This window comes from Geotrypetes seraphini, chromosome 2, assembly GCF_902459505.1.
Source record: "Geotrypetes seraphini chromosome 2, aGeoSer1.1, whole genome shotgun sequence".
In the NCBI taxonomy this organism is placed as follows: domain Eukaryota; kingdom Metazoa; phylum Chordata; class Amphibia; order Gymnophiona; family Dermophiidae; genus Geotrypetes; species Geotrypetes seraphini.
Genome location: NC_047085.1, coordinates 205,639,824 through 205,654,721, shown reverse-complemented (window position 1 = coordinate 205,654,721; position 14,898 = coordinate 205,639,824). Strand labels below are relative to the sequence as shown.

Here is a 14,898-nt window from a genome sequence, read left to right as displayed (position 1 = left end):
GTGGTTGAGGGGTATATTTTTTGGTTCATTTTTTGATCAGATTGTTGGATGGGATGGGAGTGGTGTTTATTATCTTCTTTTTTATTGAAGGAATTTAAGTGCTTATTTTGTAATGAATGTATGTATAATTTATGGCACTTTGTATTAGTTTTGAAAATTAATAAAGATCTATAAAAAAAAAAATTACATGGGACAGCCTCCCAGTATAAGAATTCTAGAAGTCGTGGAATAAGCATAGAGGATTCTTAGTTGTGAAAAACGTTAAAGGGAAAGTCAAGGATGTGATTTACAGCATTGCATAGGGATTTAGTTTTATTGATTTTGCTATTTTGTGTTATGTTTCTATGTTGCAGCTTTTGGACCTTGGCGTTTGTGGCTTGGAGCTGCAGTTGCTGGTCCCTGAGAAAGGGCCTTCTCAGCCTTGAAACCGGGCTTGGTCAGAAAGCTGTGGACATTTGTATGAACTTTGTCTATTTATGCTACAGCCCTAGGAACGTGGTGCCTATATTAACAGTGGAAGATACAATTAACTCATGCTAAACCCACGCTACACGGCTAGAACTAACGCCAGCTCAATGCTGGCGTTAAGGTCTAGCATGGGCGGCAATTTAGCACGCGCTATTCCGCGCGCTAAAGCCCTAACGCGGCTTAGTTAAAGGAGCCCTTAATCATGTTAATGTACCTTTAAGGTCACTAAATTAGCACACATTCGGGGTGCCTATGATGGTGTGCGGCAGGAACCCAGGGGATTTCTGCCTTTGGCATTAAGCAGGTGAGCGGGTTCTTTGTAATCTGCTCCTTGGAGCTTACTACCTCACACTGAGGACCCCGTACTATAAATTTAAACATTAAACATGTTTATTCATAGATATTTTGAGAGTTTCTTCTTCTCCCCACCTGTCTCTTTAAGAAGCAGTTTCTTAGCTTTTTGAAGTATCCTTTGTGCTTAAATTGGGGTTACTTTTGTGATCTATGTTGCTCATGGCTCTCCATCTGGTCTTCTGGGCCTTCATATTGCCTCCCCCCCCCCCACCCCAGGGTCTTCAATCAAGCACCAGAAGGCTAAGTAGTCTCTAGGCTAAAGATCCCCATATCATGAGGTCCAACAGAAACTCATTAATTTAACAGTACAAAGTAATAAATCTGGATAAGCTTCACTCTGACTCTGGCAGCACATGTAACATAGTAAATTTCAGCAGATAAAAGATCTGTATGGTTTACATTTCCTTCCGCTAAATTATGTTGTTACAAAAGATTTCTGGAGAGAACTCTCTCTTTTCAAGCTGCCAAACTGAATGGTTGGTTTGGTAAAATTATGCTAGGATCCTCTTCTTATCTTGATTTTAGAAAACTATTGAAGACCCAACTGTTTGAAAAATTTGTATCCTAACTGGTTGTTTCATTTAATAATTCCAAGCTTCCGTCATGCAATGTATCTTCTTTAAATTGTATTTTTCTGTATAGTCGGTTCTTATTTGTTGTAATCCGCTTAGAACCATTATTTTAAATTGCATTTTTCTTTTAAATCATATTTTCTACTGTATGACCAATTCTTATTTATTGTATTTTGTTTTGAATCGTTTTTTCCTTTTAAATTGTACTCTTCAATGTATGACTTGTGCTTAGTTGTTGTAAACTGCCTAGAACCATTTTTGGTTAGACGGTATATAAAAATAAAATTGTTATTATTATTATCCAGTCTGGCACTCTGTGCAGGTTCCACTTCTTCATGATTGAGCACTAGCATGCCAAAATCTCTGTCTCTCTCTGACAATTTCGGGACATAGACTGTAGAAGTCTGCCTGGCGCCGGCCCTATTTCTCAACTACTGGAGTTGCCGTCGAAGCTTATACTCCAGCCTTGATCCTGTTCTGCTTTTGCCATTTACAGGGCCCACACTTAGAAGTCTGCTCAGCTCTGGTCTTACAGTACTTCCCAACCTCTGAAGTTAGCATCAAAGCTCAAATCAGCTATGAGGTTATTTAAGGTTTGCTCTAATTAGATTCCATCCTTGATCTATATAGGGGTCCATTAACAATTTATGCTGATCTTTCCCCTCTCAAACAGAAAGGCAGTTGATGTGATCTTTTGGACCCTAGCCTGAGAATTTTTTTAAAGAAACAAGAATAGAAAGCCAAAAAATGTATGAGGGGCCATTGAAAAGTTCTCAACCCAACCAATAAATTTGGGGCAGTCTCCATCGATAGCTATATACTTAGTCCAGTGATTTTCCACTTTTTTCATTCCATATTTTTCCGACAGAACAAAAACAAAGTGGAAAATCACTGGACTAAATGTATAGCCCCAACTTTGTTTTCAGCAGCCCCTTTGTTTTCAGTGTTGGACTAAGCAAAATACAGATCTTTAGTGAAGATTAATTCGTTTCTGCAGCTCTATTCTTCTTTCTGAAGTGAAAATTCACCATGCCACCTGCTGCCCTCCATACCAGTTTGGTGATTATCTCTGAACTAAACCAAAAATGAGTAGTGACCAAGTAGCAGCCTATCAGAATTGAGTTTATTCAACAACCACAGAATGCAACAACTAACAGAGGTGCAAGTCCATAGACCAGGGGTAGGCAATTCCGGTCCTCGAGAGCCGGAGCCAGGTCAGGTTTTCAGGATAGCCATAATGAGACGGATTTGCATGCACTGCCTCCTTGAGATGCAAATCTATCTCATGCATATTTATTGTGGATATCCTGAAAACCTGACCTGGCTCCAGCTCTCGAGGACCGGAATTGCCTACCCCTGCCATAGACTAAAACCCAGTAAGAACGCACAACTGGCTCAAAGGCCCAATGTGTTTCAGCACACTGCCTGCATCTGGAGCTGATGAAATTTCTATGTGAGACTGGACTGCTGGTCAAGGATGGACACAAACCACTAGTGGTGTTGCTTATGGTTCTGGTGTCTATCAGATACTGCATTTGTTTTTCTTGTTCATTATAGGATGGGTTTTTGTTTGGATTGTAGATTTTTATACCTCCCCTATATATATGAGGGTCCACTGAAAGGTTCTCAGCCCAACCAACAAACTTGGGGAAGTCTCCATCGAGGGCATGATTCTATAAGTGGCACCTAGTAGCTGATTGACAACTGTGTGCGGATTGTGAAAAATTGCAGGCAGTCCTTAGGAAATTGGAAGACTGGGCGTCCAAATAGCAGATGAAATTTAATGTGGACAAATGCAAAGTGATGCACATTGGGAAGAATAACCTGAATCACAGTTACCGGATGCTAGAGTCCACCTTGGGGGTTAGCTCCCAAGAAAAGGATCTGGGCATCATTGTAGACAATATGATGAAACCTTCCGCCCAATGTGCGGTGGTGGCCAAAAAATCAAACATGATGCTGGGAATTATTAAAAAAGGGATGGTTAACAAGACTAAGAATGTGATAATGCCCCTGTATTGCTCCATGGTGCGACCTCATCTGGAGTACTGCATTCAATTCTGGTCTCCTTATCTCAAGAAAGATACAGTGGTGCTAGAAAAGGATCAAAGAAGAGCGACCAAGATGGTAAAGGAGATGGAACTCCTCTCGTATGAGGAAAGACTAAAACGGTTAGGGCTCTTCAGCTGGGAAAAGAGACGGCTGAGGGGAGATATGATTGAAGTCTACAAAATCCTGAGTGGAGTAGAACGGGTACAAGTGGATCGATTTTTCACTCCGTCAAAAATGACAAAGACTAGGGGATACTCGAAGTTACAGGGAAATACTTTTAAAACCAATAGGAGGAATTTTTTTTTTCACTCAGAGCAGTGGCGTACCTAGGGTATGTTGCACCCGGGGCCCATCATTTTTTGACACCCCCCCCACCCACCCCCCATGTAAAAAATATTTTTTGTAATAACCATGAAACGGTATAAATGGTCAGAATAGAAACAGGGAGTGAAAATATTCTTTTATTGAACCTCATATATGTAACCATTATTCCAAACATAACATAAATTATGTCTGAATTGTCATGACATGAGAAGTACATATGGAGTAGTTGCAGGTGATGCTTGGGACAGTTCTGATTGTGTTAGTTTGGTTTTATGTGTTTTTTGAATAGAAGGGTTTTTATTTATTTTTTGAAGGTTTTGTAGTCTGTGGTCAAGGTCAATAGGTTGTAGAGTCGGGGGTTGCAGCTTAAATGGCTAGGAGGTTGTCGAACAGTTTTTTTCTTTTGACGTTTTTAGTTGGAGGGTGTGTTAATGGTGTGCGAGTTCTCCTATGTCTGGTTGAGTTGGATTTAATTATTTAGCTGAAGAAATTAATTACCCCCCCATTCCATACATTAATTCTCTTCCATTTTTGTTCCCATTATAAAAAACACTGATAAGTTCTCAGAAAAAAAATACATTAAAATAAGAAGTGAAAACAAAGGCCCCTACAGATGAGAACATAACATAAGAATAGCCTAACTGGGTCAGACCAATGGTCCATCATGCCCAGTAGCCCATTCTCATGGTAGCCAATCCAGGTCACTAGTACCTGGTCAAAACCCAAAGAGTAGCAACATTCCATGCTACCGATCCAGGGCAAGCAGACACTTCCCCATGTCTTAATAACAGACTATGGACTTTTCCTCCAGGAATTTGTCCAAATCTTTCTTAAAGCCAGCTAAGCTATCTGCTTTTACCATAACTTCTGGCCTCTTCATTTCTAAGCTTAGATCTTTCCTTCCAAACAGAGACCTTGCTAGATGTCAAATACAGCACAAGGGAACTTCACACGGACTTAGCTGTGCAGGAAATGTGAATCTCCTCATACACCCACCTATAGTGCAAAAATGTGCAAAGGTCTGTTTTTTTCTTTCGATCACTACATAGCCTAATGCCACACAAGCAGCACTGTTACAAAAGGTCAGTGCTAAGGTTAACAAAGTTTTCTTCCTTGGACCACAAGGAGATACTGACAAACCACTGGAAGAGATCCCAAAACAACTACCTAGGCACAATACCCAAAGACCCACTCAGTGTGTGAACCAGTTGAGTGGAATGGACTAACTGGGGGGTGGAAATGGGCCCGGAGTTTGCTCAGGAGAATTTCCCAGACCACCTCTTCCTCTCAACACATTGACATACTGCCACCACCACCACACTAGGAACACCTCACCGGGTAGGCCAGCAATGCTTATAAACTTTATAAAACACATTATTATATTTTTTTATAAAGCACATATTTTAACTGAACTCTCTGACATCCTCAGCCTTTCCATTCACAAAAATAGAAAGAAGAAAAGTTCCCATTTCCTGCTGTCTCATGTCCCCGGCCTATACAATATTTTTCTTCTGCAGACCCTTCAAAAGTCTGACCAAATCCTCGTTTCACTTGCATTATAAAGTACTGAGGATGCCATCTCTCCCCAATCCCAGGTCCTAAAGTCGAGACAGTAGCGCAAACTGCCCGATTTAGGAAGAAAAATTTCGATTCAGCCTATTTAATTGGTTTTTCGATTCGATTTTCCTGCCCAGTTGGATGATTTTTTTCAAAAATCCTGATGGGTTTTATAGCTTTTTCACCCCCTTTGGCTTCTCCTAACCACACTGGCGCTGTGGTGTAAATAAAATAAAGAAACAAAAAGGACTTTTCCTCTCTCTGTTAAATCCTAGCTCAAGTTTTCGGTCTAACACCAGCTCTGGCAGATACACATTTCAAATCTGACATATTGTAATCACAAAACAGAAAATAAAATTAATTTTTCTACCTTTTGTTGTCTGGTTATTTTTCAAATCTTGTTGGTCCTAGGCTCTGGTTGTCTTCTGATAACTTGCTTGCCAGGGTCTCCTTCTTTCTTCATGCTAACCATCCATCTGCCATCTCTGTCCTCCCTTTCCATTTCCCTTCCCTTCCCAGGAAGTCTGGTATCTTTCCTTTTTTTCATCTCCCCCCACAGATCCACCTTTTCTTAACTACCCTTTCATCCAGCATCTCTCCCTCCTTCCCCACCACCCCAGGGCCCACCATCTCTCCCTTTCTTTTCCCAATTACCCTCCTATCCAGTATCTCTATCCCTCCTCCACACCATTCCTTGTGTCCAATTTCTCTCCCTTTCTGTTCCTTCCCTCCCTAAATCCCATGGTCCATCATCTCTCTCCCTCTCCTCTATTTTCAGACCCATTATTTCTTCCCCCCCAAAGTCTGGCATATGCACGTCTCTTTGAACACCCCTTCCCTCTGTGTACTTCTACACCAGGGTCCCCCCCAAAGGCCTGTCTCCCCTCTTAAAGGTCTGCATCTCACCCCTGAAGGCCTGTCCCCCCTTGAAGGCCTGTCCCACCCCCTTATAGGCCTGTCCCCCCCTTTAAAGACCTGTCCCCCCTTGAAGGCCTGTACCACCCCCTTGTAGGCCTGTCCCCCCCCCTTAAAGGTCTGCCTGCCTGTCCCCCCACGAAAGCCTGTCTTCCCCCATAAAGGCTTGTCCCCCCCTTTAAGGCCTGCATCTCCCCCTGAAGGCTTGCACCCCCCTTGAAGGCCTGCACCCCCCTTGAAGTCCTGCATCCCCCCGAAGGCCTGCACCCCCTTGAAGGCCTGTGCCCCCTTGAAGGCCTGTCCCACCCCCTTGTAGGCTTGTCCCCCCCCTTAAAGGCCTGCCTGCCTGTCCCCTCCTCCGAAAGCCTGTCTCCCCCCATGAAGGCTTGTTCCCCCCCTTTAAGGCCTGCATCTCCCCCTGAAGGGCAGCCTGCCTGCCCCACCCCGAAGGACCACTCGCCCCCCTCCCACCCCCCACCCCGACATCCGGTTATTCCCCTCTGGCCTCCCTGCACCATTTAGAATAGGGAAGCAGCCTGCAGCAAGATCGCGATGTCGGCGATCTTGAGCTGCTTGTGCTGTCCTCCGCCGCAGACCCGCCCCTCTCCTCTGACATCAGCGGAGGGGGTGGGACCACGGCGGAGGACAGCACGAAGCAGCGCAAGATCGCTGACATCGCAATCTTGCTGCAGGCTGCTTCTACTCTAAATGGTGCGGGGAGGCCAGAGGGGAAGAACCAGATGTCGGGGGGGGGGGGGTGTACGGATGCCGGAGCACCCCCTCAGGGCTTGCACCCGGGGCGGACCGCCCCCCTTTAGTACGCCACTTACTCAGAGAATAGTTAAGCTCTGGAACGTGTTGACAGAGGATGTGGTAAGAGCGCATAGTGTAGCTGGTTTTAAGAAAGGTTTTGGACAAGTTCCTGGAGGAAAGGTCCTTAGTCTGTTATTGAGAAAGACATAGGGGAACCCACTGCTTGCCCTGTATTGATAGCATGGAATATTGTTACACCTTGGGTTTTGGCCAGGTACTAGTGACCTGGATTGGCCACCATGAGAACGGGCTACTGGGCTTGATGGACCATGGGTCTGACCCAGTAAGGATATTCTTATGTTCTTATACACAATGTAGGCGCACTTAGGTGCCGTTTATATCTGTCCCTTTGTGATATTTGATATGGTACTTGCGCGAGGGAATACGATGAAATCATACTTTTTGAAGGCTTAATACAGGACATTTGGAAGCATATTAATGTTGTGGATTTAGACATGGTAATTTTGAGCACGTTAAAGGTTTTATGATATAAGAAGAACTTGTTGAAAAATCCTCAAATTAGAGGCGTTTCATATGTATAGCTCTCTGACTCGAGAGTCCTTACTCAAGTCCTTCCTGCACTTTATACAATATTTAATGAACTATTACTGGTGATTTCCTGTATTTGTCTTCTTGTTCATCATAAGGTGGGTTTTTGTTTGGACTGATGATACTGAAAAGCACAAGTTCAATAGGACAAATGGCCAAACATGGGCTATCGCAGCGTTTTTCTTTGAATTGTGATTATACTTTTGATATTGCATCAGGGGACAGGCACCCTAGTGTGTTTTTCTGCAAGTTAACTCAGTTTGGCTCTTTTTGTCATTTGGCGCCCTCTACTGGGATACTTTTACATCCCTGAGGAAGGCCCCTGTGGCCAAAACACGGACCGTGTTGGGGTCCGTTATATGCTCTCTTACAAAGGACTTTACATGCCTGACACATTTTGGTTTTATTTAAATGTATATATGTGTGAATTTTAACTGAGATTCTATATTGTGAATAAACCTGTGGACTGAGATATATCAAGACAGTGTTATAATATATTCAGAACTGATCATAATTTGCAGGTCTTTTTTTTTTTTTTCTCTTAATGGACAAAGAGAAGAAGAAACAGTTTCCACAGAGAAAACAGTAACTGCTCCAGTTGTTGTTCTTCCTTTTTAATGAGGACTCTTCAGAAAGTCTCCATACTTATTTTTTTAAACACTATTTATTAAATATCTCAAATGCACTTGTTCTAAGCTTTCTTGAATTCAGATTCAGTTTTCGTCTCCACCACTTCCTCTCGGAGGCCTTTCCATGAATTCACCACCCTTTCTCTGAAAAAGTATTTCCTCAGGTTATTTCTGAGTCTATCCCTTTTCATCTTCATCTTATGCCTCCTCATTCCCTAGTTTCTTTTCAATTGAAAGCGATTTGCCTCGTGTGCATTTATGCTACATAGGTATTGAAATATCTCTATCATATCTCCCCTCTCCCACATTTCTTCCAAAGTGCATAAGAACATAAGATTTGCCGCTGCTGGGTCAGATCAATGGTCCATCGTGCCCAGCAGTCTGCTCACGCGGCGGCCCTTAGGTCAAAGACCAGTGCCCTATTTGAGTCTAGACTTACTTGCATATGTTCCAATAGGAACTTATCCAACCTTGTCTTGAATCCCTGAAGGGTGCTTTCCCTTATAACAGCCTCCAGGAGTCTACAATACATAATGAGATTTTTTTTCCCCCATAAATATTTTATTTAAATTGACATATTGAAATCTTTAAGTCTGGCCTCATATACTTTATGATGAAGATCACTGACCATTTTAGTATTTGTCCTTTGGCTCAACTCCATTCTGTTTATATCTTTTTGAAGGTGTGGTCTCCAGAGGCTCACCAGAGTCTTAAACAGAGGCACTATCACCTTCTTTTTCCTGCTGGCCATTCCTCTCCCTATGAACCTAAGCATCCTTCTAGCTTTTGCTACCTGTTTGGCCATCTTAAGATCATCACATATGATCACACCTAAGCACTCTTCTTTTGTGCACAAAAGTACTTTACCCCCTACACTGTACCACTCCCTCAGGTTTTGCAGCTTATTATGGATTGCTTCTTTGGATTTCTGTATCTCAAATGCATGACTCTTCAAGCTATTTTTTTCTGCATTTTGATCTTTACAGAGCTAAACACTGCAATATCATTTATGAAACTATTAACAAAACTTTCACCAGGAATAGTTTTGAAGTACGCCACGTCAGTGGTGGTCATGGGTATCAAGGATCAAGCACTGTTGTGAGAGAGAAATGCCAGGATCAGTGGCTCCCCCTGGACATTGCAGCCTGTGAAATTTTCAAAGGGAAACTTTGTTCTTTATATTTATGGGTCTGCAAGCACTACACTCCCTATGTACCACTTTTACATTTGCATTTGGAAGAACTTTCGTTTGAGGGTTTTGCCTGGGTAACTTAGATGGAGGGGGAGTGGGGAGATGGGGTTGGGGAAGTTCTGTTCTGGTTTTTGGTGTGTGGGGTTTTTTTTCCACCTATGGGGATGTGTTGGGGGTTGGGAGAGGGGTGGATAGTTTCTGAGTCGAGGGATAGGGGAATGTAACTGTGATGAGCTGGTATAAACAAAATCAGTTTATTCTTGTGTTTATGGCTGGTTTTACGCAATAGTATAATTCTATACGCAGTGCTTTTTGTTGATACTGTTTATGTGTACTACTGCTGTTGTATACCTCAATCAAAAGCTTTTCAATTAATAAAAAATGTATAAAATATAATTATAGGAAGCATACCTCGGCAAACACAAATGGAGTATCAAACTGAAAGCAGGCATGACCATGTTTGATGGCAAGCACAGAAGCAGGGCCACATCTAAACATACCTGAAAGGGAAAAAGGCAATAAAAATATTGTACACAATTCAGTAAAATTACTATTGAATCATTCAGTCTGGTTCAAAAGACTCCAATTAAATGCACGAGTTTCTGACATTCTCTTCAGTTTTCTTATTATCTAACTATGAGGCCTAGTTACCTAACTGTGAATTGTTCTATTATTTTAGCAAATGCATTGCAAAGTTGTATTCATCAAACCTGAGTTGGTGAATACAAAAGTTAATGAATGACTCAGCACAGGAAAAAATTTGTAACTACATCTCTAGAGGTGCTGTTGTAATTACAAGCATATGACTGGATAAAGGCAGATATGTACATCAAAGTGGTCTGTGTTATTTTGAACGCTCAGATTTGCCTGATTATGCATACTAATGATCATTAAAATGAGAATACAGAAATCCACACGAGTGTTCTGCATTACCATCAGCATGACTCGGTTTACATGTAAAATTCTTTTTAATGTACTCTGAGACGGTATTAATGCATATAAACACCTTAGCCTGAATTAGTCAGCTGGCTCCTTTATTTGCTTCCTTCTCTTTTCCATTCAATATAGCCTTTAATTTCATTCTTAACTTCCTTGGGAATACTATAGGGCATGCACAGAATCACTGTGTGAAAGTACATTCATTATGTTGATCTTTTCCTTGCGGTTTTCTGTTGTTGACAAAGAAGGAAATGAAAAAAAAAATCTTTGTACATTTGCCCTCTGAACAACATATACTACTCTAGAACAGTGGTCTCAAACTCAAACCCTTTGCGGGGCCACATTTTGGATTTGTAGGTACTTGGAGGGCCGCAGAAAAAATAGTTAATGTCTTATTAAAGAAATGACAATTTTGCATGAGGTAAAACTCTTTATAGTTTATAAAACTTTCCTTTAACAGTTAAAAGGAAAGATATATAAACTATAAAGAGTTTTACCTCATGCAAAATTGTCATTTCTTTAATAAGACATTAACTATTTTTTCTGCGGCCCTCCAAGTACTCTATTTTTTTCTGCAGCACTCACATTTAAAGTTCAATATCTTTTCTTTCTCAAAACTGGCACATTTCAATCACTAAATTGAAAATAAAATCATTTTCCTACCTTTGTTTGGTAATTTCATCAGTCTCTGGTTGCACTTTATTCTTCTGACTGTGCATCCAATACTTCTTCCCTTCTTTCAGCCTCCTGTATGCTTCCTCTCCTCCAGACCTCATTCCCTCCCCAAACTTTTTCTTTCTTTCTCTATGTCTGTCTTTCTCTGATTCCGTGTCCCATTTTTTGCTTTGTTTCTGGTTCCCTGTCCCCCCTCCTTCTTTCTTCCTTCCTCCGTGCCCCATTTTTTGCTTTTTTTCTGGCTCCCTGTCCCCACCCCACCTTCTTTCTTTCTTTCTTCCTTCCTTCCTGCCCTCCCCCATGCCACCGCTGCCGCGGAATAGGCTGCTGCCGCTGCCGCTATCGGGAATAGGCCGAGATCTCCCTGCTTCTCTTCTGCACGGGGCCGACCAACTCTCGCTGCCCGACGTCAATTCTAACGTCAGAAAGGACGTTCCGGGCAGCGATTGGCTATCCAGAACGTCCTCTCGATGTCAGAATTGACGTCGGGCCGCCAGAGTTGGTCGGCCCCGCAGGGAAGAGAAGCAGGGAGATAAAAGAACACGGTGCCGGCTTGATCCCCGATGGCAGCAGTGAGAAGGGAAGGGAAGCAGGTTAGGCACCACTGCTCTAGACGATTCGCGAGCCGCACTCTAGGGAGAACAGTGGATCGCCCCCCCCCCTTTGGTATGTCACTGGAGCAGCAGCGTGTCTGGCCGGCTCGTTCATTCAAAGCCGCAGGTGGTGGCTTCTTGCGAGATCCGTGCCTGCGATTGAAGCCTCTCTGATGTTGTGACATCAGAGAGGCTTCTGATATAGGAGTGGATAGCGCAAGGAGCCGCCAACCCGCGGCTTTGAATGAACGAGCCGGCTGCTGCTCCAAAAGGAAGAGAATGATCGCCTCCAAAACGCGGGCCGCAAATAAAACCTGGAGAGCCACATGCGGCCCGCGGGCCGCGTGTTTGAGACCGCTGCTCTAGAAGGTCCTCTAGGACATCACCTTGGAAGGGTGAATGTTTAGAGCAGCCAAAATGTGTTATGAAACACATAGCAAAGCCAGACTAAAAACCTACTTAGTTGAAGCTGCATTTAAACACATCTGTCTGTCATTCCCTCAATAGTCCCCAACACCTTTTAGCTCCCTCTGTGTGTGTCAGATTGTAAGCTCTTCTGAGCAGGGACCGTCTCTTGCAGGTACAATGTACAGCGCTGCGTGTGCCTGGTAGCATTATAGAAATAATGCATTGTTGTTGTTGATATCAGCCCAGATTCTATAAAAGACGCCTACAGTTAGGCATCTAGATCAGCATGCCTAGTCTTTCTAGGCGCCTAACTTTATTATTTAATATAACTCAATCATCACTGATAACAAGCAATTAGTACATCGTAATTGGCTTAAATTAAAATTAATTGGTTGGTAGATGCCTAACTCATAGGCACCTACCACTTTCAGGCTGGCACCTAATCCAAGGTGCCTACCAGAAAATGGCATGCTTAGGGGGAAAATCATAGATGTGTTTTGCATGTAGACACCTAATATGCATTTACAAAAATAGTGTCTCATTCATTTTTATTATGGATATCTTGAAATCCTGACTGGGTAGCACTTGTTATGAACCAAAGGGATCATCCTTATGTTTTTCCCCCTTTTTTGGTGTTTTTCCCGCCTTTCTCATGTCCCAGTTAGTCCGTTATTTCCTGTTCGTCCTTTGTTTGTTAAATGAAACTTAATGTCCTGTATTAATAATTGTATTTTATTTCTCCTTTTTTATTGGATGTACACCGCCTAAAAGTCTGATTTGGTGGTATAACAAATTTTTTAATAAACTTGGAAAACCCAGGCATAAACAGGGTGCGTCTAAGGTTCATGCGCCTACTGGCACCTAAGTCCACTTTAGGCACTTCTAGATACAATTCTAAAAATGGCACTTCATTTAAGATTGACGAGTGCTATGCGCCACGTTCCTCGGTGATTATGTTTTAAGTGCCGTTTATAGAATTGGGGCCATCATGTCTGCATGTGCCTTGCACAGCATGAAAAATGTTGAACTATTCCAATGGTCTCATCATAATCTTTCTGCTACTTTGTGATGCAGCGAGTTATAACCATTGCATGCAGTTCGTGGCATCAATTAGGGAGAGAGAACACATGTGCCTTTAGAGAGAGATTCTGATTTAAAGAGGGTTACCATCACTAGTTTCTTGAGGTGTAGCATCTACAGCTTGCCATCCTCCGAAACCAACTGGAAGGTCAGGCCGAGTCATCCAGCACTCATTCCAGCAATGATAGTTCCTAGGGGCGAGACCCGATAGAAATAATACATCTTGAAATATAAATATGGGTATCTCTGCTTATCCTGCAGGTTCATTCTGGAGAAAGCTCTCTAGCCAATTATAAAGCACAAATACAATAGATAGACACTTTATTATAACAGCAAAAACATACCCACCAGAGAGGTAGATGGTTAGATATTTAATCAGTTTTCCATTCAACTAAATTGTAAACATTTTTTAAAATAAGCTTTAAGGTTTACTGTTGAAAGTTGCCATCCCTCTCCTAGAAAACTTTGATTTTGCCTTAAGTTAGAGACATCCTATGTGTGTTGGATTTCTGGGCATATCAATGAATACCTTTAAAAGGTGGGCCCATGTCTTTCCTGGCTGTAAAGCACGACAAGAGTGGAATACAACACATATATTCATATACAATATGGGGCTCATAATTGAAAGAAAAATATGTCCAAAAACTGGCCTAAATGGGCCAGTTGGATGAACCTTGTCACCATACGTCCAAGTGCCGATAATAAAAACGGGTTTTGGACGTATTTCTAAACGACCTAGGCCTTCATAGTGCCGCTGAACGACCATAGTTAAATGGGGCATTTCAAGAGGAGTGTCGAAGGCGGGATTTGGGCGGCATATGGGCAGGCTTAGACTTAGTTGTACAGCATGTATAACCGAAAGTTATACAGCCCAGGATCGACGGAACTTGAGTGTTGTGATTTAGACCATTTAAAACATGGTCTAAGTCACAAAAACCCACCTAAAGTGACCAGATAAGCACTGCAAACACAAAATACAGACCCCCACACATTACCCCAGTGATCACCAACCCCCTCACACCCCTATAAAAATATTAATCACAACTTGAAAATTGTGCCTCCAGGACATCATCACCTGGCAGCCTGGCATAGGAAAGCCTAGTCGTGCTGCACAGAGGCATCTTAAGCCGGCTTGGGGGTGGATTAGGGACCCATGGAGAGGAGGACCCATGCCCATAAGTCCCTGTAATCACTGCATTGCTATTGAAACATGTGAACTCCCCTATACACCTCCAAAACACTTTTCTACTGGCATATAAGTGGCTCCTGCAGCTATAAGGGCTATTGGGGTGGTAGATAAGTGGGTCTAGGGGATTCTGGAGGTGGTTTGTGGAGCTGTAGTGAGATGATGACATGGCACCCTTTTTGTGAAGTTCACAGCAGTGCCCTGTAAGGTACCCCACTATTTAGGTGCCATGTCTGGGTGTTCAGTCCATCACTTTGCAGATCCCTCCCAAGTCCAACAGGGCTTGTTCTAGGCGTTTTTGACTTAGACGAAAAGTTGGACGAAAATGTGGTATAAAGATGGACGATTTAGCAGCTTGGTCGATCAGATCAGCAGGACGTATAGTTAGACGATTTTCGAAACAAAAAATAAGTTGGACGTATTTTTCAAAAATGTGTCCTAATGTGTATTTTGCTTTGGACGACTCGCGACTTGGATGAAAACGGACTTAGACGTTTCTTTCGATTATGCCCCTCCACGTATATGAAGAAAGTCCCAATACAGTATATATGTTTATTTTAGAAGTACAACGAATAAAAATCAAATACATCCC

The 14,898-nt window shown here is 42.5% G+C and overlaps 1 protein-coding gene across 1 annotated transcript in view; it reads right to left on the bottom strand.

The window, feature by feature from the left end:
- Positions 1-14,898, bottom strand: part of F13A1 (coagulation factor XIII A chain) — a 178,063-nt gene that overhangs the window by 34,870 nt on the left and 128,295 nt on the right. Inside the window, exons 9-10 of the mRNA XM_033935263.1 lie at positions 13,208-13,311; positions 9,837-9,925 (exon numbers count right to left, since the gene is read on the bottom strand). Of these exons, the coding sequence (XP_033791154.1) occupies positions 9,837-9,925; positions 13,208-13,311 (193 nt within the window). The remainder of the gene's footprint in view (positions 1-9,836; positions 9,926-13,207; positions 13,312-14,898) is intronic.